The 23,162-nt window shown below is 45.4% G+C and overlaps 1 protein-coding gene across 1 annotated transcript in view; it reads left to right on the top strand.

Annotated features, from left to right (window-relative positions):
• The window catches only part of PTPN13 (protein tyrosine phosphatase non-receptor type 13), a 174,659-nt gene that overhangs the window by 60,403 nt on the left and 91,094 nt on the right, over window positions 1-23,162 (top strand). The window contains exons 3-5 of the mRNA XM_079991282.1: window positions 16,250-16,419; window positions 19,035-19,100; window positions 21,945-22,130. Of these exons, the coding sequence (XP_079847408.1) occupies window positions 16,250-16,419; window positions 19,035-19,100; window positions 21,945-22,130 (422 nt within the window). The remainder of the gene's footprint in view (window positions 1-16,249; window positions 16,420-19,034; window positions 19,101-21,944; window positions 22,131-23,162) is intronic.

The following is a 23,162-nucleotide window of genomic DNA, read 5'->3' on the forward strand; positions in this document are numbered from 1 at the left end:
TACAGAATGCATATATTTGTGGAAATGACATATTAAAAATATTAGGCAAAAAAAAGTATATCGGGAGAAATCCACACTAAAATGCAGGTGCTTTTTCATGAGGACTTTTTCATGAGCCTCTGTTTTGCTTCCAGATTGATTGGCACACCACCCCCAAGTTTGCTTTTAGAGGGAATGGTGATGAACAGTTCTGTTCTGTGCGCTCTGAGAGCTCCTGTATTATTATTATTTTTTTACAATCTGCAGTAGTACCTCGGGTTACAGACACTTCATGTTACAGACGCTTCAGGTTACAGACTCCGCTAAGCCAGAAATAGTACCTTGGGTTAAGAACTTTGCTTCAGGATGAGAACAGAAATCGCGTGGCGGCAGCGCTGCAGGCCCCATTAGCTAAAGTGGTACCTCAGGTTATGAACAGTTTCAGGTTAAGAACGGACCTCCAGAATGAATTAAGTTTTTAACCCGAGGTACCACTGTATAAAGGAAGCCTGAATTGTAAACCAGCCCTATGCACCTTCACCCAAAAAGATCCCTCATTTTCTCCTGCGCGAGTAACTTCCAAGGACTAATCCTGTTCAGAAAGCCCCGTTGCGCAGTCTGGGAATTGTCTGGGATTCATGAGATTTACTGTCCTTGAATTCTGTGGTGATCTCAAGCTTGATACTATCCTCACAAACACACAAATAAAGCCTTTTTATTGATTCACTTGCACACTTCTGAATTGCACGCTTACTTTCGGATTCCTGCATTGTCTTCAGATCACTTTGAGGGAACTGAACAGACAATGTAGTAAGAGTACACTGCCCTTTCATCTTCCATAAATAGGGGTTTTATTATTAAGTCGTAAAACCAAACCAAATGGGGACTGTTAAAGCGCCGTGCAAATGTGCCTTTCATTGCACATGCTTTTCTTGAAAAGTGGGAAGGAATTGCAGGTCTTGTGCAATGTTTTTGGTATTGATTAGTCATTCTGGAGACTTTTTAACCACATCTAGTGCCAGCCCGCGGTCATATATCTTATTGACAACGTGAAATCAGGAAATGTTACAACCCATCCACTTCCCTCCCCTTCAGTCATCCCTTCAGCCATTTCTTAGCATGCTCTGTTGTTGTTTAGTAATTGATGAATGGTATTTTGCATTTTTCTCATGGTGATTTACAAACACTCCATAAAAGAGCAACTAAAAACACTGTTAAAAGCAGTTGCAAAGTACGCTTTAGAAACGGTACAAAATGAACAGCTAAAGGCAGAGAGACCTTTTCATCCTGCTGGAAAATCTTGCTGAAACAGAAATGTCTTCAGCTGTTCTCGGGAAGTACAGATAGTGGGTGCCTTTCATTTCTCAATGGGGATGTTTTTTCTGCAGAACAGAGGCAGCCACACTGAAAGCACACCTCTCCTGCACAGCACAGCGGCCTACTGGGTATAGAAGGGTGATCTTTCAGAAAACCTCCCTCTTGAGATGTAGAGTCCCTTATAAGTTAGTGCCACAAACCTTGAACTTGGCCCAGTAGCAGATTGGCAGCCTGTGCAAATCCTGAAAACCATGTATTCCCATATTGGCCTGAATATAACCCTCACTTTTCCCCCAAATTCTGACCGTGAAAAGTTACATAGTGCGGCTTAAATTCGTGACCTTACAAAAGTAGGCTTTTACGATATCGCTGCTGAAACAGACATACAGTAAAACAGAACGGGTGTGAGTGCTTGCAGAATTTTACGAGAGCAGCTTATATTCAGGTATTGACTTTTCCCCCTTTTAATTTTAAAGGTGCGGCTTATATTTGGCTGCGGCTTATATTCGGGCCAATACGGTATATACTGAAGAGGTAACAGTGAGCTGGGAGAGTCTGTGGCAGAGAGAAGTCCAGAGGCAGAAGCAGAAACACGAGAGAAGGGAGGCCAAGAGGCAGAGATGAGTCAGGCTAGTGTAGAGGCATGGGTATCTCCCCATCCTGCTGCAAAAAGCTACCCCCTCCACTGAACCAGAAGAGGCATGAAGCGGGAGGAGCAAAGGCAGACATGTAGGCACAGTCTCCAATTGCTTGGGGAAACCCTGGAGAGGAAAAGACATAGCTGGTTGTGTGGAGGCAGAGACATTTAGTCTTGGCAAGTGCTTCACGGGGGCCAGACCTGAGTTGCTGTTCTCACTGGGCCTGACACTCCTGTGCAGATCCTGTTTTGCCAATAAAGAGTTAACACCAGCTTGCCTGGTGCGATTAACTGCTGGCTTCCTCTGGTGATTTAATAGACATAGATCCATAAGTGGGGTAGTGTTGAGATGGCAACTATTGGCTCTATCTGGTTATTGTGTCCAACTTCCGTACATACAAGGTCATGCCTTCATTGATGCTGATGTGTATTCTCACAGAATTCCATTTTGACTTGGGGCCACTTTACACATCACAAAACTCTTGCATGGAAAATAGATTGCTACATAGAACCATCACTTGCACACCAGGTTCTGCGGCAATTAAGACGTGTGCTTCACATGGAGGGAAATAGATGCATGGCCATTTGTCATTACCTCCATGCTGTTTATGAGCATTTTCCTATAGGGAACTGTTCTGTGTGCAATAAATCCTTAGTATCTGAAGAAGCCCCAAGAGAGCATCTCACCACCCTAGGCTGAGACCCCCTGCTCCCAAGATTTCTAGCAGGTTTCATTAGAATACTATCATTATTTATTATATTTAATAATAACGAGGAGGATGATGGAGATGATTCCTCAGATGTTTATGTGAGAGTGCCCTCGAGCTAGCAGAGTGCTTGCTTAATACCAGCTTCTAAGATCGAAGCGATAACAACAAAGCCATTCCTTGCTCTGGCTAGGATTCCCAGGCAACACTCCTAGACAATGGCATCACAGATACTCGGTGTTTAACTATTAGAGCATGGCTTCTAGCCCAGTATTGATGATGTACATCATATTGTAGTAATCTTTCCATTTTTTCCCCCTGAACAGAATATTGTGAACTTGTTACTCCTGACTTAGAAAGCAATCTTTAAAAGGCTGTCCTAATGCATGGAAGAGAGAGGTGTATGTGTGTGAATTGTGTGTTCTGTGTTTATGTAGCCCCAGCCACTTTTGGGTCAGGCCCCAGCCACTGCTGGAAGGTGGCCCCTGAGTGCTTTCCACTAAGGTAATCCAACCCTCCACACCATCCCCTCCCCACTGTAAGAATGACATTTCTAAATTAATAGTCCTTGGTTTTTATAAGCAACAAGAGTACAGTGGTGCCCCGCTAGACGAAAGGGTTTTCCGTTTTGGAGGTGCTTTGCAAAACGAATTTCCTATGGGCTTGCTTCAGAAGACGAAAATGTCTTGTGAGTTCCTGCGGGGTTTTTTTCCTCCCCCCCCTTTTCTAAGCCGCTTATCAGCTGATCCGCTAAGCCGCTAAGCCGCTTATCAGCTGATCCGCTAAGCCGCTTAACAGCTGATCCGCTAAGCCGCTAAGCCACTTAACAGCTGATCCGCTAAGCCGCTTAACAGCTGATCCGCTAAGCCGCTTAACAGCTGATCTGCTAAGCCGCTTAACAGCTGATCCGCTAAGCCGCTAAGCCACTTAACAGCTGATCCGCTAAGCCGCTTAACAGCTGATCCGCTAAGCCGCTTAACAACTGATCCGCTAAGCCGCTTAACAGCTGAGCCGCTAAGCCGCTTAACAGCTGAGCCGCTAAGCCGCTTCACAGCTGATCCGCTAAGCCCCTAAGCCGCTAATAGCGCTAATCCGCTAAGCCGCTAATGGGCTTGCTTTGCAAGACGAAGAAAACGCAAGACGAAGAGACTCGTGGAACGGATTCTTTTCGTCTTGCGAGGCACCACTGTAGATTAGGAGTTGTGGTCTCCTTTGGTCAAGCATTGGATGTTGCTCAGCCTGGGTAGCTCAGTTGGTTAAAAGCATGAGGTTGCAGGTTCGATCCCTGCGTGGGACAGCTGCATGTTCCTGCATTGCAGTGGGTAGACGATCCTCAGGGTCCCTTCCAACCCTATGATTCTACTCCTTATGTTGTCTTGATAATCTGGCCTCCATGATGTCATCTGTGAAAGGGAGCAATTAATGCATTGACTTACAGGATAGTTGTGTAGTTCAGTGCTTATCATGATGCAAAACCCAACAGCATTTGGGGTGATGTCGAAACTTGAAATTGAAGGTGAGCCAACAGAACATGCCTCCTTGCTTACGTTAGTACAGTCATACCTCATGTTACGTTTGCTTCAGGTTGCGCGTTTTCAGGTTGCGTCCCGGGTTCCGCCGCTCGCGCATGCGCAGACACGCAAAATGATGTCACACGCATGCACAGAAGCGGCAAATCGTGACCCGCGCATGCTCAGACGCGGGGTGTGTTCTTTTCAGGTTGCGAACAGGCCTCCGGAACGGATTCCGTTTGCGACCAGAGGTGACTAGATGACAGCTCAGTTTTAAACCACATTGTGCGCCGAGAGTTCAAGGTTTGATTCCAGCATTGTCAGCTAAAGGGTCTCTGGTGGAAGGATTCCTGCCAAAGACGTTATAAGACCACTGCCAGTCAAGAGCAAACAGTACTAAGCTCAGTGAACCAGTGGTCTGACTCGATTCAAGGCAGCCTCTTACATTCAAGAAACATTTATAAGAACGCCAGAATTGTTTTGCTTAATAAGATCAGAGGTTCATCAAGCTCAAAATGCTGTCTCCAGCAGTTGCCAGCCAAATGCGCCTAAAAGCTCGTCAGCATTACGGACCTGTGGTTTGTCTCTTGCGCTTGGTAACAGGAGATGCAAGTGACACCTGCAGCGAAGTGTTGCAGTATGGAGTGTTCGCCTTCTCTCTTCTTCGGATATGTCATTCCGCCCCCGGAATTCTGTTTTTAAACTCCTTGACACACACTTGAAATCTTCGGATTTGTGCGTGGAAGGTACTGTTCCATCTACATAAGGAGTCTCACTCAGAGTTCACAGTTACTTGAATAGGATGCTGACTCTGAATGCAGAGGCTACGATTTTGAGCATTGATTGGCCTTGTCCTTTGTCAGCTCCAAAGTTATCTCAGCCGCTGATGACCACCGCAACATGAGAAATGTGGATTCTAAGAAGGCGCATCTGCAGGAGGCACACAAGTTCCCCTTGGCAGGTCTGCAACGCAAGCCATTTAACACAGTTTTCCATGCCCTAATTCATAGCATTAGTCTCTGAGCAGGGAGGGAAAGGCCGGCAATTTTTAACCTCCATTTCAACATCAAAATATATGCCAGGCTAATCTGCACAAAGATGCCTATCCCGGGCCAGTCCTATTATTCCACCTGTTTAATTACCTGCATTAGCACTTGTCATTCAGAGGGTGTATGTTGTGTCTTGTAGTCTTCTGTTGCATGCAGACGCATGCTGCATCTTGTACGCTTATACTGCATGAGGTCAGAAATAACAGGTCTTTCCAGTGATGTTTCTTTTATGTGTTATGGGCATCGGTGTATGTAGAAGAGCAGGTCTTTCCTTTATTTTGTTCCTCTGAAAAGTCAGTTAGGTGTTGCCTCTTTAAACAGGATAGCTTACCAAAACTGCAGAAGGCAACTCTTAATGGAGCCTTTCTGCCCTTACTGTTTATAGTGGCATTGTTGCTGTTTGATCTTAAGTTTTTAAGAGTGATTTTGCAGCTCCTTGTCTGCTCCTTTGGTCATATGGCGCTGTTGTTGGAGAGTTGAGTGTGGGGTTTTCCCTTCCACGCTAATAGCAGCTTGTGCTTCACTTGAGAACATTTCTGTGGCTGTCACGTTCCTTAAGTACCCTCCTGTTCCTCCAGCTAGGAAATGCATGGAGTTATGAATGAGGGGATATTCCTTCCATGGCTTTTAAAAAAGATTTAATGCCTAGTATTCCAGAATTCTAATTTTGTGGGCGTATAGGAGATTTGAAGAGGAATTGCCATACTTTTCTGTGTATAAGACTATGTTTTCTTCCTTAGAAATCAAGCTAAAAACATGGGGCTGTCTTATACATAGGGTGGACGTTGATTGGTTGCTGTTGTGGCTGTTGGCTGCTATTGTGCGTGTCATTGGTTGCTGCGTGAATGGGTGGTGTTCATTGGCTGACGCTGCGGCAATTGGGCGGGCGACTGGCAGCTTCTGCCGGTGAGGGGACAGACAGGAGACAGATTTTGCAATGTGTGCGGGAGAGCGATTTTCGGCTTCTCCCCCTTAAAAAAGTTCAACAACCTTCGATAATCCCCCCCACCCAAAAAAGCTGAACAACTCTGTGCATTCTTTCGCAAAAAAGCTCAACAACTTTGTGCCATCTCCCCCCATAAATTTCGCTCCTGCAAAATAGTCTTATAGATGGGGGCGTGTTATAGACAGAAAAGTACCGTGTGTGTCTGCCTGAGCTATGGCGAACCTGGTAATTGTGACAAAATCTTGTCAGTCTTGTTGCGTGAACACGTACAAGTGCCAACCAACCTCGCACAACTCTGTGCCCGTGACGTGTCAGGAGATTCACTGAATCAGTAAATATTCACGGTGCCGCTTATACATTCATGACCCCGTGACAGGTGGATGGGAGGTGCCGACTCTTGTAAGAAAAGGGAGTGCTCTTGCCGTGTCCAGGACTCGTATTGCGAAACAGGGAGGTTCTGTACAAACTGTCAAGTCCTAGTTAGGGAACGAAAGAATAATAAAGACAACTCAATCCATCCTTTACAATTATCAGGCTTACCTACCAACATAAAACCTTTGAATATGTTCCAGTTGACCTCTTGTACTCACTACCAGTAACCCAGTAATTGCAAACTTCTGTAAGTGAGCGCATATGTATGTATAAGAAACCTAAATGAGTTGTAGCGATCATAGCATGGCGGTGGGAGCTTCCATATTTAAGTGGAAGGTTACAGCGCAGGGCTCCCTACTCCTGAAAATTAAAAAATCAGAGAACCTAGAAAGATAGTGCACCACCTTTGTATTTATAACTTTCCCCTCTTAGGAGCACCAGAAAAAGCATGCAAAATTACTCCCTCCTCCATTGTGTTTTTCACAACAACCCTATCAGGTAGGTTAGGCTTCATTGCTGAGTAAGGATTTGGGTCTGGGTCTGTCCAGGACTTGTCTGACATTCTGACCACTATACCAGTGGTTCCCAACTGTCGTCCCCACCCCCAAAGACCTCTTGAAAATTGCGAAGGGTCGGTGTCACCAATGGAAGCTAGGGAAGTAAAAAAGCTTAATATGGATTCTAAATGCCCAAAATATCATGAGATTTTAGAATATGATGCCGAAAGGGTGAAACTTCAGAGTTATGAGAAACTAAAGCCTAAGGTTCGAGATTGGTTGCATTACCATCAGATAAATGAGATGTTTAAACAGGACAGGAAAATAGGATTTCAGAAAGAGAAGTCAAAACTAGAAACAGAATTGTTGGAACCCAATACTAAGAACTTATAAAAAATGTATAACTTGCTGTTAAAATGGAATACACAGGATGAAATGGTGAAATCAGCTATGATTAAATGGGCACAAGATATCGGTCATGATATTATGTTTGCTGACTGGGAACAGTTATGGACCACCGGTATTAAATTTACTGCATGCAATGCTTTAAAAGAAAATATTATGAAAATGATCTATCGGTGGTACATGACCCCAGTCAAGCTTGCAAAAATATATCATTTGCCTAATAATAAGTGTTGGAAATGTAATGAGACTGAAGGCACTTTCTACCACCTTTGGTGGACCTGCCCAAAGGTCAAAGCTTTCTGGGAAATGATCTATAATGAAATTAAGAAGGTCCTTAAGTGGACTTTTCCTAAGAAACCAGAGGCTTTCCTCTTGGGCATGGTGGGCCAAGTGGTGTCAAGGAAGGATAGGATTTTCTTTATGTACGCCACTACAGCAGCAAGAATTTTACTGGCAAAGTATTGGAAGACGCAAGAACTACCTACTCTGGAAGAATGGCAAACAAAGGTGATTGACTTTATGGGACTGGCCGAGATGACGGGCAGAATCCGGGACCAGGGGAAAGAGACAGTGGAAGAGGACTGGAAGAAATTCAAAATATATCTTAAAAATAATTGTAAAATTGAGGAATGTTAAGATGTCAGGGGGTAAGAAGTAAAGAATTGCAGCAGTAAACAAAAAAACTTAAGAAATTTTTATGAAAGGGAATTAAGACAATGGACCTAAGGGTTGCTAAAGAATTATTAAACAAGGATGCAGGGATGGGGAGGTATGGGGAAGTCAAAGAAAGAAGGGTATGAACTGATGAGCTTGAAGTTATATTGTTCTATACTGTTTTTATTATTTGTGTGGAAAATTAATAAAAATTATTATAAAAAAAAAAAGAAAATTGCGAAGGGTCTTGGCAGAATTCCTTTTCTCCGTGTTGTAGCAATTACAATGCACAGTGCTAAATGCTGCGTGATTTTTTAATTGCATCTTTGTTATGTTGTGCTTTTGGAGTACGTAGTTGTTTTTGTTTTTGTTTCCATTACGTGTTTTTGTATTGTGACTTTATGTTGTAACCGCCCTGAGACCTGTGGGTGTCAGGGCAGCATACAAATTTAAGCAATGATAATAGTAATAATACAATGTAGGAAATTAAAGGATCAGGAAAAATGCAGTTAAAAATGAGTACGAACATTACATGCAGTGGATGTGCTGTCTCTCATCTTCAACCACAAACCCACAGACCTGCCATGGACCACCTGAATGGAGCTCACGGACCACTGGTGGACCACAGTTTGAGAACTGCTGCACAACAACACCATGCTGGCCCACGTAAATGCACATCCTGGCAACCTGTTTGTTGTGGTGGAGTAGATCTGTACATGTAGAGTACGTGCCATGCTTCTAATATAAAAGAGGGAGCAGGCCACCAGCACCCAAAGCATGAATATCAAGGCCAGGTGCTGGGACCACCCATCGCCCACCCTGTCCTGTCTACATGGCTGAGTGGGTTGATTGTGGGTTCACAGTGCCCACTGCATGTCTAGCATGAAAGCAAAAAAGATGACTCTGTTAAAGATATTACAAGCAGAGATTTTCGGAATCTGCCCACTGTTTCGTATGGGTGGCCACAGGTTATTTTAGCAGAGGTATGCTCGTTGTTGTTTAGTCGTTTAGTCATGTCTGACTCTTTGTGACCCCATGGACCAGAGCACGCCAGGCACTCCTGTCTTCCACTGCCACCCACAGTTTGGTCAAACTCATGCTGGTAGGTTCGAGAACACTGTCCAACCATCTCGTCCTCTGTCATCCCCTTCTCCTTGTGCCCTCCATCTTTCCCAACATCAGGGTCTTTTCCAGGGAGTCTGCTCTTCTCATGAGGTGGCCAAAGTATTGGAGCCTCAGCTTCAGGATCTGTCCTTCCAGTGAGCACTCAGGGCTGATTTCCTTCAGAATGGATAGGTTTGATCTTCTTGCAGTCCATGGGACTCTCAAGAGTCTCCTCCAGCACCATAATTCAAAAGCATCTATTCTTCGGCGATCAGCCTTCTTTATGGTCCAGCTCTCACTTCCATACATCACTACTGGGAAAACCACAGCTTTAACTATACAGACATTTGTTGGCAAGGTAATGTCTCTGCTTTTTAGTAACTGAGGTATGCTCAGTTACTGTTTAATTGTGTTTTCTTCTAAAAAATTTAAAGCACCCTCACAACAACCTGCGAGGTAGGTTAGGCTGCGAGTGACTGACTCTAATTCACCCAGTTCACTTTTTCTTTGGGTTGAGGCTGGCTGAGAAGCTTAAGCAAGAGCATACTGTCTCACTGCTATGCTGTCATTGAGTTGACACAGAGGGAGGCGAGGGGAATGGCTTTGCACCAGTAGCGTGATCAAAATAATTCTGGCTTTTCTTGAATTGTGAAATGGTTGCCTTTTCGTGGCACATGCAAACAGATTGCAAGAAATCATCTGTTTTTTGTTTTGTGCCATTGCCTTGTTTGCCGGAATAATGAGGCTGCGTTGCCTTCGTAAATATACGCTTAAAAAAAACCCCCAAACAAACAAACTTAGTTGTCTTCTGGCACTGCTTATTAAAACTCACAAGGCTTCTGTGACCAGGCTGCATAGCTCTAGAATTAGCTCACCGATCTGGTAGCTAATTGCTGAGAATGACACACAACTGACCAAGGGCCATACAAAAACAAAAAAACAAAAATTCCAGTGGTCCTGGAAAGAAGATTAAAATTCCCTTTCGCTGGAAGAACTCCTGCATTTTGAGGGTGAGGAGAGCAGGGAGATTTAGCAGCAGCAAGACTGTGGAGGAGAGAGTCACTTGAGAGCAACTGTGCAGAGACAGAGAGAGGAGTGACTTTTTTGGGGTGGGGTGGGGAGGTATTTAAAAAAGCACAACTCAACTTAAAAATCACTTTATACATGGACACACTGCATCAAAGGACTTCTGAGTGGGAGGACCCAAATGGCAAACCACTTTGTTTTCCTCCCTTGTTGCTGCGGAGGATGCAACAGTACAAGGTATTTAGAAGGGGAACAACAGGAGGCTCTTGGGGCATATTATAAAGCAACTTCCTTTGTTTAATTGACATTTAGCTGAGTTAAGGAGTGCACAGCCCTGTTCGCAGTCTTCGACAAGGGACAGAGCAGTGGGTGGTTTTGCCTAGACAAGATCTGGGGCAAGACTCAGTCCAGGGCGAGAGGCCAGGCAATGTAGGAGGCGAAAGAAGACCAGGCAAGCATGCGAGAGGAGGACCCAGGAGCATAGGCCATTGACATGGCTGCCTGCCAGCTATTCCTTTGTTAGGAATGCTTACTTGGCTGATGGGAGCTGATTGTTGGGACATGGTCTCCTGATATCCGGAGATCTCTCTTCAGGGCTTTAAAAGACAGCCACCCCCACCATGAACTAAGAAGAATACGATGGTGACTTAACGGGTTGCCGAAAAGAGGAAATGTGTCATCTGGAAAGAGGGCACAGATTTGCCTAAACATTGCATACGTGAAGTTCTGTGAATAGAGATGGACATTTAGAAATAATTGCTGTGATTTAAATAGGAATATACAACGCGTCTCGCCTTAATGAGGAGGTCTGCTATTTGGGTGATAACTGCTGGTGGGTAACCTCTAATGCCCTGCTCACTTGCTCCTACAGTTCTTTGACTTTAAACTAGACTAGGAATGAGCAGCATTTCTGTGCGCTGCTCTGGTTCGCCAGAAGCGGCTTGGTCATGCTAGCCACATGACCCGGAAGCTGTCTGCGGACAAACGCTGGCTCCCTCAGCCTATAGAGCGAGATGAGCACGCAGCCCGAATTGTCCACGACTGGACCTAAGGGTCAGGGGTCCCTTTTTACCTTTACCTTAGGCCTGAACAGCCTTTCAAAGAGAGGTCCGTCCTCTGTAACAAATGACACATGGGACCGCTTAGGAAGGGGCAGGCGAATAAAACATTACTTTGCATTTTTAAATTGGGCAGAAAGGCAGAGGAAGAGCGGAGGGTTAGTTGAAGATCCCTTGAGGGTTCAGAGCCTCACTTTGACTGCCCAGGATGGTTTAAAAAAAACCCAACAGCACCAAGCACAAATAAATAAAGGAATAAAGTGAGAAATCATACAGCAATATCTAGGCTGCAGAGGATGGGCTGCAAAGGTGGAATGTGTAGCTGCCACAGCAGGGGTACTAAATTACCGTAATTGTTTGTAAAAAGTGGCTTTCTGTGTTCGTAAAATCCTTAGCACAAAGCCAGCCAGGTCAGTAGCGAAGAAAGGTTTGTTGACCATTTTACCTACAGCCACTTCCTGATTCATTTTGCAGGGGCCGGTGGAGGGCTGGTCCCAGTCAGAGCAGGGCACATTTAGAACCACAGCAAGAGAAATGCAGTTTAGTCCATGTGTTCTGGAGTATTATCATCAGGTGTGCCCAGAAGGGGCATGAGAGAGATATAAGAAGCCAAAGAAGGGTTGCATAGAAAGAGACAGTTCTGTTTCCATAGAGCAGTAATCTTAGCGTCTATCAAGAAAGTGGTTGAGAATTGGATGTTTCATGCTTCCCCATACCTGAAGCAGAATGTGGTGCAGCTGTCTACATAAGTTGATGAGCCCATGACACATTTGATTGATGCCACACATCAAAATATTCCTGTACGTGAAAAAGTAGCATGCTATGTCTAATGGTTCTAGCCTAGTCTTCTCCCTGGTGAAGTTCACTTTCTGCTTTCAGGGAAGCCTGTACCGCTTACTGTTTTCTGAATGTTGGAACTGTCTCTTTTGTGACTATCCATGCGTTCTCTCTTGGAGTCCGTGAGTGAACAAGGGAGAAGGAGTTAGTTTTCATACTTGATTTTCAACCTCCCCACTCACATTTTCGCAGTTATGTTCCTTTTGTGCTTGCTTCTCAAGAAATTTGGCAAGCAGTTGCATTTGTCTGTGTGTTTGGCTGGTTTCAGTTTGGCAAATTTAGCAGGCTACCCCAGAAGAGGAAGAAAAACCCATCTTCTTATTTTCTTTTTGCCGTGGTTGGATTCAGATTAAAGTCTATTCTGCAGCTCCAGTTTGATCTTCAAGATTTTGCCTTCAAATATTTCTTTGCAAGCATTGGCCTTGTATACCTTTTCTTTCTGTGACCTCGTGCCCTTCAAATGTTTTTGGGCAGCAACCCTCATCAGCCCCAGCCAGTGTTGCAAACGGTCATGGAGTTGTAGTAAAAAAAAATCTCTATTGAAACTCTAGTTGTAAAGACTGCCTGATGGCAGTGGGGACCTTCACCCTATCATCACAGTCCTATAGTATGTTTTGGGAAATTGCAAACTCAAAATACAGTCGTGCCTTAGATCCTGAACTCGCTGAAACTCAGGACGTTTTGGCTCCCGAACACCGCAAACCCATAAGTGATTGTTCTGGTTTGTTCTTTTGGAACCCAAATGTCTGACGAGGCTTCCATGGCTTTTGATTGGCTGCAAGAGCTTCCTGCGACGGGACGCAGGTGGCGCTGTGGGTTAAAGCCTCAGCGCCTAGGGCTTGCCGATCGAAAGGTCGGTGGTTCGAATCCCTGCGGCGGGGTGCGCTCCCGCTGCTCGGTCCCAGCGCCTGCCAACCTAGCAGTTCGAAAGCACCTCCGGGTGCAAGTAGATAAATAGGGACCGCTTACCAGTGGGAAGGTAAACAGCGTTTCCGTGTGCGGCTCTGGCTCGCCAGAGCAGCGATGTCACGCTGGCCACGTGACCCGGAAGTGTCTCCGGACAGCGCTGGCCCCTGGCCTCTTAAGTGAGATGGGCGCACAACCCCAGAGTCTGTCAAGACTGGCCCGTACCGGCAGGGGTACCTTTACCTTTACCTTTTTAAGAGCTTCCTGCAGCCAATCAGAAGCTGCGATTTGGTTTTAGAACATTTTGGAAGTCGAACGGAATTCCGGAATGGATTCCATTCAACTTCCAAGGTACGACTGTACAGGGGGAAAAACATTAGTTCATCTATTAAAGGTGATGTTGGATCCCACTGCACCAAGTATGGCATATGAAAATATTTCCTGTCTTCATAGTGGTGCAGAAGGAGGGGTGCAGACCGTTAGCAAATTCACTTAAATGGTGCAGATGCAGATCCTGATAACACCTTACTGATGAATTTCAAAACTTCTGATTTAAAAAGAGAAAATAGTATCTGAGCAGAGCCAGGAGGTGGAGGCTGGCAGATTCTCAAGATTACAGATACCGTATTTTTCGTCCTATAGGGTGCACTGGCCCATAGGACGCACCTAGTTTTTTGGGGGGGAAATTTTTTTAAAAAAATATTTCCCCCCCACCAGCCGCGGGACCTCCTGCCGGGTGCGCAAGGCTTGCGGACATCTGCCCGAAGCACGGGGCGTGCTCCGCAGCGCGCCCCATGCTTCGGGCTGCTGCCCACAAGCCTTGGGAGCCCGGCGGGCACTCCGGCTGGGCTCCCAAGGCTTGCGGATAGCTTCCTGAAGCCTGGAGAGCTAGAGGGGTCGGTGCGCACCGACGCCTCTCGCTCTCCAGGCTTCAGCGAAAGCCTGCATTCGCCCCATAGGATGCACACACATTTCCCCTTCATTTTTGGAGGGGGAAAAGTGTGCCCTATAGGGCGAAAAATACGGTACTTTCCAATGGCTAAGGTTCGATACCAGCATGTGAAATGTCGTGATCTTGCTTTTTAGCCCAAAAGTAAAGAAGCTGTGCAGGAAACTGACTGGGAGAGCAACCCCTTCCCTGTAGCTTCTATAGCCAGTTGTCAAGTTGCTCTACGACCGCCCAACCTGACTATTCCAGATCAACAATGGGGCCCCTCTAGACATCTTTTTCTTATTGTGCATTTATGATAAGTTGTGCTTGGGATGATGCTACTACTGGGGCGGTTATATGCTCATGTGCTCTTGTCACTGAGCTTAGCCCTTCTCAGTATCGGTTATTTCTGATGGAAGAATGATACTCCTAAATGTATTTTTTCCCCTACTGCATACAATGAACCTCTTCTGAGTTACAAGTTTTGGGGAGCTATGATTGACCACTCTGTGTGCAATCTACCACTTGGGTTTATACATGTCCTCTTCTCCTGTCATCTTATATAATGGCGATAACTCACAGTTTCTAAAAATGAATGAAGATGGTGTAAAAATGTCCCACCCTGTCCCAAGAGTGGACAAGTCGATTTCCACCCCCCAGAGGTGTTTAAGACAGGAAGTAACCTCCGCAATAACTAAAAAACACCGCATACTGGCATGGCTGACAGTTTGGTCAAGTTCTCTACAGAGAAGTTTATTGTTTCCAAGGCTTGCCATTTCTGGGGGTAGAAGGTTTCCTCTCTTAAAAGGTCAAGTGTAGGCTGAATCATCTCAGAGTTTGCTTTTCTTCGTGGCAACATTATTCAGGGAGCATGAATGAAAGTTCTTGTGAAGAGTGCAGCACTTTGCCTTCGCCACACAGATTCCCACCAGCACACCAATTAGGTTCTAAGTTTTGCCTTTAAGAATTAGTCCGGACAGGCACCGTTGCAGTAATTTTTAGTTGACAGATTAGTTTTTCAAGCCGAAAAAGGAAACCTGAGGGAGGAAAGGTATTCCAATTTGGAGCGTTCCGCTCTGGCTTTGATGTTTTCTGAGTAATTGCGCACACAAAATGACAGGGGAAGAAACATTAGTTCATCTATTCAAGGTGGCGTTGGGTCCCACTGTACAAAATACAGCGTATGAAAATATTTCCTGCCTTCATAGGGTTGGGGAAGGAGGGGTGCAGACTGCTAGCAAAGTCACTCAAATACAGTGGTACCTCGGGTTAAGTACTTAATTCGTTCCGGAGGTCTGTACTTAACCTGAAGCTGTTCTTAACCTGAAGCACCACTTTAGCAAATAGGGCCTCCTGCTGCCGCCGCGCCGCCGGAGCCCGATTTCTGTTCTTATCCTGAAGCAAAGTTCTTAACCTGAAATACTATTTCTGGCTTAGTGGAGTGTGTAACCTGAAGCGTATGTAACCTGAAGCGTATGTAACCCAAGGTACCACTGTAATGCAGATAAAAAGAAATCCTGTTTTGGGGCAACTGAATCTGAATAAGGTAGCAAACTCCTTTGTGTAATTGGAGAACAGCAAAAACCAGGAGCAGAAGGAAAGATGTTAAAACTATAGGACAAGGATGAGTAGCTGTTGAGCCCGAACCTTAGGCATTTGATAAGTATGCAAGGGTGTGCAGCTGTCAGTCACCTGACATCGCAGTGACATCAGTTCATCGCAGTGACAACAGTTCATCGCAGTGAACTGTTTTTGCCTATGCTGTTTACCTGCCATGCAGGTAAAGGCTCAGCCTAATAACATAAAATGAGCCCTGTTAGATCAGCCCAGTGGCCTGTCTATTCCAGCATCCTTTCCTCACAGTGGTCAACTGGATGCTTGTGGCCAACCAAAACCTGGGAGCGCTCACAGCACTGGAAGTTCTCCAAAGGGAGTTGCCCCAATGATCAGCTGATTGGCAGTGCATATTGAGGCCCAGTTCACAGTGCTTTGCAAGCCCTGGCAATCAGCTGGTCATTGTTGCTTTCAAAGTGTTGTTCACTGGGGCTTTGCAGCTGATATTTGAGTGCCTACAAACCCCCTTTCAGCCCAGCTGCATCTTACCTGCCCTGCATCAGGGACAGGGCTGATGGATGTGGCTTAGCCAAAATGACCTTGTGAGCCAAATAAGGAGGCTAATTAGAGGCACTAATTAGGTCTGTGCAGCAGAGGTGCCTTGGGACAAGAATGGTAATTAAATGCATGCATGAAAAGTCCTTTTTTAATACATGTCTGCTATCTTAATTGACGCTGGTTTCCTCCTTCCACCTACAGCTGATCCCACTGCTCTGGGATTCATCATTTCCCCATGGTCTCTGCTGCTTCTTCCATCCGGCAGTGTATCCTTCACAGATGAAAATGTTTCCAGCCAAGACCTGCGAGCATTCACGCCACCAGAAGTCCTCCAGAATCAATCGCTGTCGTCTCTTTCTGATGTTGAAAAGGTACTGCGATCAGATCTCTCACCTGTAGTGTTTCCTTTTAATGGTGTTTCGTGAGTGGTAAAGGTAAAGGGACCCCTGACCATTAGGTCCAGTCGTGGCTGACTCTGAGGTTGCGGCGCTCATCTCGCTTTATTGGCCAAGGGAGCTGGCGTACAGCTTCTGGGTCATGTGGCCAGCATGACTAAGCCACTTCTGGTGAACCAGAGCAGCGCATGGAAACACCATTTACCTTCCCGCCGGAGCAGTACCTTTTTATCTACTTGCACTTCGATGTGCTTTCGAACTGCTAGGTTGGCAGGAGCAGGGACCAAGCAACGGGAGCTCACCCCATCGTGGGGATTCAAACTGCCGACCTTTTGATTAGCAAGTCCTAGGCTCTGTGGTTTAACCCACAGTGCCACCCATGTTGCTTTTATTTATTCACTGATAGCCACCCTTTGCTCCAGACTGGAGGAAGGATGAAATATGAAAGTATACACTAAACAGATGCATGGTGGGTGGAGTAGAACTTGGGTCAGCAAACTAAGGTCCGCAGGCCGGATCAGGCCCAATTGCCTTCTAAATCCGGCGCACGGATGGTCCGGGAATCGCTGCGTGGATTGCCAGTGTGCATGTTCTTTCCCTCTCCCTCACAGGGCAGCAGCGGCGCCTCCTCCCTCTCTCCTCCTGGTTTCTCCCTGCCCTGCCTAGAGGAGGAAGGGAGCTGGGCTTTGTTGCTGCCAGCCCCTCTCCAGAGCCCTTTCACACACCGTTCATCGTCCCGCCGCTGCCAGCCCCTGCCGCTCGCAAGACACAGGAGCCATGGTTGGCTGAGCGCCCCCCTCAAGCGGCGCCATTTAAAGCAGCCCCTCTTCGGAGCCCTTTCGCGTGCCACTCATCGTTCCTCCACCCCTGTTCGTTTGTTTTTTCAAAATATAGTCTACGACCAGAAAATCAAGTGATTTAAAGGATTTTGACTTAGTTGGTGCATAGTAGCCAAATCATGGTTTGAACATCACAACTGTACCTCAGGCTTGTATGCTTTCTCCCTGTTCTGTTCTTTCCTTCCGTCTCCCACTTCCTGCTTTGAGCAAACCACAGTTGGTTATTATTTACAAACTATGGTGTATGCGAGCCATAGTTTTGCCATCAAATTAGAATTGGAAACTCTGGCTTGAATTGGGTTTCTGCTTCTTGTTTTGAAGCCAAACCATAGTTTGCATGAACCATACTGGACGTACTGAGAAACTAGGGTTTGCTCAACCCAGGAAGGTAAATGGGAGGCGCTGTGGTCTAAACCACAGAGCCTAGGGCTTGCCGATCTGAAGGTCGGCAGTTCGAATCCCTGTTGTTTGGTCCCAGCTCCTGCCCACCTAGCAGTTCGGAAGTACGTCAAAGTGCAAGTAGATAAATAGGTACCGCTCCAGTGGGAAGGTAAACGGCGTTTCTGTGCGCTGCTCTGGTTCGCCAGAAGCAGGTTAGTCATGCTGGCCACATGACCTAGAAAAAACTGTCTGCAGACAAAAGTCAGCTCCCTCAGCCAGTAAGGCGAGATGAGCGTCGCAACCCCAGAGTCGTTCACTACTGGACCTAATGGTCAGGGGTCCCTTTACCTTTACCTAAGAGGGAGGATGGTGGGAGTGTGCAAGCCTGAGGCATGTTAATGATGAGCAAACCATGATTTGTTCATTTTATGTTAACAGAGTCATTATCTGAGGACAAGTAACTAAGGAAATCAGTGTTGTGTCTTCAATTTATTTGCCTCTTAATTTTTTCCTTAGTTGGGAGTAAAATAAAGATTCAGGTCAATAACAGAGCGTGAAAAAATAATCTTTTAAAGCACATATTATTATTATTTTAATTAGAAAGCAGGTCCATCTCATAATACTGTGCTGCTAACCACACTGTGTCTTCTAATTACTTCTGGCTTTCAATATTTTGCTTTGTTTCGGCTATAGTTCATCAAGAGAGCTTCTGAGTGGGAATCTGTTTTTATTTTCAGCTCCTGTTCCTGAAATCTGAGCATGTTCCACAAAAAGTGCTACAAGCCAAAGCAAATTCCCATTTATGATGACCTCCTGAAAAACAATGACAGGGTTGCATGAGCCTCTGGGTTATGACTTCATTCCTAAACCAAAGAAATGATGTACTCGGTGATAAATTTCTGGCAGGCTGCTGGACAGACAAAAGAATGCCTTGTTGGTCACTTGCTAAATTCAAACTAAAAAACAAACAAACTCACAACTGCATTAACTCTATTGTTGCCAGGAATAATCGGCTTTGTAGCTCATTTGAGGGATGTGCAGATTTTGAAATCCACTCCTGCCTTGTAAAAAAGAGAGCCAGACATGTTTTAGGAAAAACATCTCTAAGAAATGAGTTGTTAGTTCTGTGTGCTCAGACTGAAGAGTTTTATATATTACTGCCAATTCTCATAAGAAATCACTTTCTGCAGCAGCTGTTTCACATAAAATGCATCTCATGTGGTTATAAGACATCTTGGGGTTTTTCTCAAGTGTCTTGCAAGACTCCATGTTGTATTAACTCCCTCCTTTCTCTTTTTTCCCTGCACATCGCAAGCACAATTAGATGCCTTTGCTACACCATTAATTCCACACATGTCTCTTGTGTTGCAGATCCACATCTATTCTCTCGGAATGACACTTTATTGGGGAGCTGACTATGATGTCCCGGAAAGCCAGGTGAGTAGTGAAGGGATGTTATTGGGGGCGTAATAATATGTTACCAGGCAACTTCTATTTGCTTTTCTCGCTGCAAAGTGGTATTGGGAGGAGGCAAACGGCTGGGGAGAAGTAGAAAGCGGAAGGTAGAATGCCTAACCTTTCCTCCATCCCAGCATGTCATGACCACAGATGGGAGGAACTGGTGCCAAATGGGAAGGGTATTACTTTTTTTTACTTACGCTACTGCCAATGAACAAACAGAGTAAAATAATAGTCATAGTGTGCAGTGCTAGACAGGGCATGTCATCAGAAGATAACCACCCACTTTGAAAGCCTGAAAGTGAAATACAAAACTCAAAGCCTTTGGTGGCTGGGAAGTCATCCTATCAACCGAGGGTGTACACCCTTGAGTGTGGGTTTCCAACAGAATATACAAGATGATCAACTAGTAATACAGGAAAAAATGTAAGCAGTTCCCAGCTGTTTGGGTGTTGTCCACTAATTACAAGACTAGGCTGGTTCCAGCTGTCCAGTCAGTTTGCTTCCTTCCTTCTGACTCCCTTCGTATCATGTTTCTGTGTTACGGCCAAGTAGATCCAGACGTACTTAGGTCCAGGTTCACACATCTGCACGCATTTCTGGTTATCTGTAGTGCCAAGTGATATCTTCCATGTGAAAACGAACCAGTTACTTCCTATTACCTGAAGTCAGCTGGAATGCTGCACTTTGCAGAGGCAGTTCTGTTGACTTGCAGCTGAATGGCAGGCAGTGGTAAAACATGTCTTTGAGAACCTGCCCGTTGCTGTTCTTCGGGACAGATGTAGCAACAGTGTTTGGGTCAAGGGAAGAGCCATAGCTCAGCGGCAGACCACATGTTTTGTGCGGAGTCCCTAGGATCTCCAGTTAAAAGGGTTAAGTAACAGTTGTTAGATGGAGTTGTTGTTGTTGTTTATTGAATTTATATACCGCCCTATACCTGGAGGTTTCAGGACAGTTCACAGAATAAAATCAAAGTATAAAACCACAAAATACATAATCGGAATCAAAACAACAACCCAATCAACCCCCATCCCACCCCACATTTTAAAAGGGCATAGGATGTCAATCAAATCAAACAAAGGTCTGGTTAAAAAGGAACTTTTTTACCTGGCACCTAAAGGCGTATAATGAAGGTTCCAGGCAAACATTCCTGGGGGAAGCATTCCACAGATGGGGAGCCACTGCAGAGAAGTCCCCGTTCTCGTGTTGCCACCCTCCAGACCTCTTGAGGAGGAGGCACACAAAGAAGGGCCTCAGAAGATGATCTCAGGGTCTTGGTAGGTTCATATGGAAAGAGGCAGTCCTCAAGATATTGCAGTCCTGAGCCATTTAAGGCTTTATAGGTCAAAACCAGCACTTTAAATTGGGCCTGGAAACTAATTGGTAGACAGTGCAGTCATACTAGGATCAGTGTAATATGCTTAAACCGTCTTGCTCCGGTGAGCAACCTGAATTCTGCACTAGCTGAAGTTTCCGAACCGTCTTCAGAGGTAGCCCTACAGCATTGCAGTAATGTAACACTGAGGTTACCAGAGCAAAGACAACAGTAGTTAGGCTATCCCTGTCCAGATAGGGGTTTAGCTGGGCCACCAGCTGAAGCTAATGGAAGGCACTCTGGCCCACTGAGGCCACCTGAGCCTCAAGCGACAGCAAAGGATCCAGGAGTACCCCCAAGCTACGAATCTGTTCCTTCAGAGGAAGTGTAACCCCATCAAGAGCAGGCAATCTCACACCCATCTGGTCTAGGGAACCACCCACTAACAGTGCCACAGTCTTACCAGGATTGAGTTTCAGTTTGTTGGCTCTCATCCAGTCCATTACTGAGGCAAGACACTGGTCCAGCACTTCCACTGCCTCACCTGCAGATGTAAAGGAGAAATAGAGCTGAGTGTCATCAGCATACTGCTGACAACATACACCAAACCTCCAGATAACGCCACCCAGTGGTTTCATGTAGATGTTAAACAACATGGAGGATAGGATTGAGCCCTGCGGAACCCCACATTGAAGGTTCCATGGGGCTAAAAAGCATTCCCCAAGCAACACCTTCTGGGAACGACCATCCAAGTAGGACTGGAGCCACCGCAAAGCGGTGCCACCCACCCGTAGTTCAGACATTTGTTCCAGAAGGGTACCATGGTCAATGGTATCAAAAGCCACTGAGAGGTTGAGAAGAATTAACAGGGACATGTTTCCCTTATCTCTCTCTCGACAGAGATCGTCATACAGGGCGACCAAAGCAGTTTCTGTTCCAAAACTGGGCCCAAACCACAATTGAAATGGATCCAGAAAATCAGTTTCTTCCAAAAATGCCTGGATCTGGTCTGTTAAGTTCCATCTGAGACCTTGGAGAGCTGTTGTCAGACAGCACAGATAATACCGGCCTATGTGGACAAATAGAAGGGCAACTTCATATTTTATAGCTTATCAAGAGTAATCACCCTATCTTATTTAAACCATACAGTTGTGGACTTATTTAAACCGTAGAGGTGTGAACTACTAGTTCCTGCTTTTTACTGGTTTACAAAAAATGTTTTCCTAGCAATATAAACAATTTTATCTGCATCATATTTCCATGACTTGCCTCCATATATTTTTGTGCAATTATTCTTACAGGGCTTAAGATTGTAGTTGTTTTGTTTTGTTCGTGCTTTAACCATTTATATTGTGCTTTTATCCTTGGGAGAGCCACTGCCGGTCAAATGTGGACTGAGAGTCGGGTCACTATAAGGCAGATATTGGCATGATCTATTAAGAGAGAATGAAAACGAGGAGGAGGCAGATGCTAACCAGGTTTTTCTGCTCTTTTTTTTTCACCACCAGCCCATTAAACTTGGGGATCACTTGAACAGCATACTGCTTAGCATGTGCGAAGACCTTGTTTATGCCCGTGTCTCTGTGCGGACAGTTCTGGATGCTTGCAGTGCTCACATCCGTAACAGCAGCTGTGCCCCTTCCTTCTCATATGTGAAACAGTTGGTGAAACTGGTTCTGGGGAGTTTGTCTGGGGTAAGTGTTTACGAGCATGTTGAGCAACCGTTGAAAGTTGGCAGAGCTACTGTGAAGTCACCTTCCCAGCCTCCCTTAAAGAAACATCCAACAGAGTTTTCAACACAAATTTCAGAGCAGGGTCTCAGAGGGCTCGTGAGAGATTTGCAAGGGAGCTGGTGATGGGAGAGAGCGCGCGTGCACACACACACACACACACGTTGCTTTGAAAACCATTCCCCTTTTCTGGGAGTTCTTTCTGAAGGCTCAAAGCACACACACACACACACCCCAGGCTCATCGCCGATGCCCCAAATCTTTGCAAAGGGGGAGAAGCTAACCCAAAATAGGGGAGACTTGCTAGACACAGGAAAGGTATTGAAGACCTGCCTTTAAGATGTGGTTGGGATTGTCTAGAATGGGATCATGGGATTTGTAGTTCTTCCTCCTTCCTTGGTGTAACGACGTAAGACTATAGATCCCATGCTCCACAGCCGTCATTACTCGCTGAGGAACATGTTACTGTAAGCTTCAGTGCCATCTGCAGTGCCCCATGTAACGTGCAAATTCTCCTGTTACAAAGACACAGAAATACAACCCTTCTTCTCTGTCCCCTTGGCATACTTGAAGGAGACAGTTTTCGCTGCTCTCAGGCCCTCACTTGAGGGGGAAATGATGGGCGTGCAGAGCGCCCCGTGCCTCACATCTAGGGATCGGTGACTCTGTCAGCTTTTGTTTCCCTCCTTTTCTTTTCTTTTCTTTTCTTTGCTTTTCAGTCTTATGTTCAGTTCTCCATATTTCCACATCAGTTTGCATTATTAAAAAAAAAAAGAAGTCCACATGAAAATTCATCAAAGTTTGAGTACAAAGTTTGTATTCCTAATATATACATTTTTTCAAAGGAACTTCCCCTAATATAAAGGATTTTTAATGTTATTTCCACAAATATATGCATTGTTATGCACACTCTACCCCAGCACATACATTTTTGTACACATTAGTTGGCTAGGAAGTTTGGAGAATTTCAAAAGATGGCCGTATTTTGGTTCTCAT

This window comes from Podarcis cretensis, assembly GCF_951804945.1.
Source record: "Podarcis cretensis genome assembly, chromosome: 9".
NCBI classification, from domain to species: domain Eukaryota; kingdom Metazoa; phylum Chordata; class Lepidosauria; order Squamata; family Lacertidae; genus Podarcis; species Podarcis cretensis.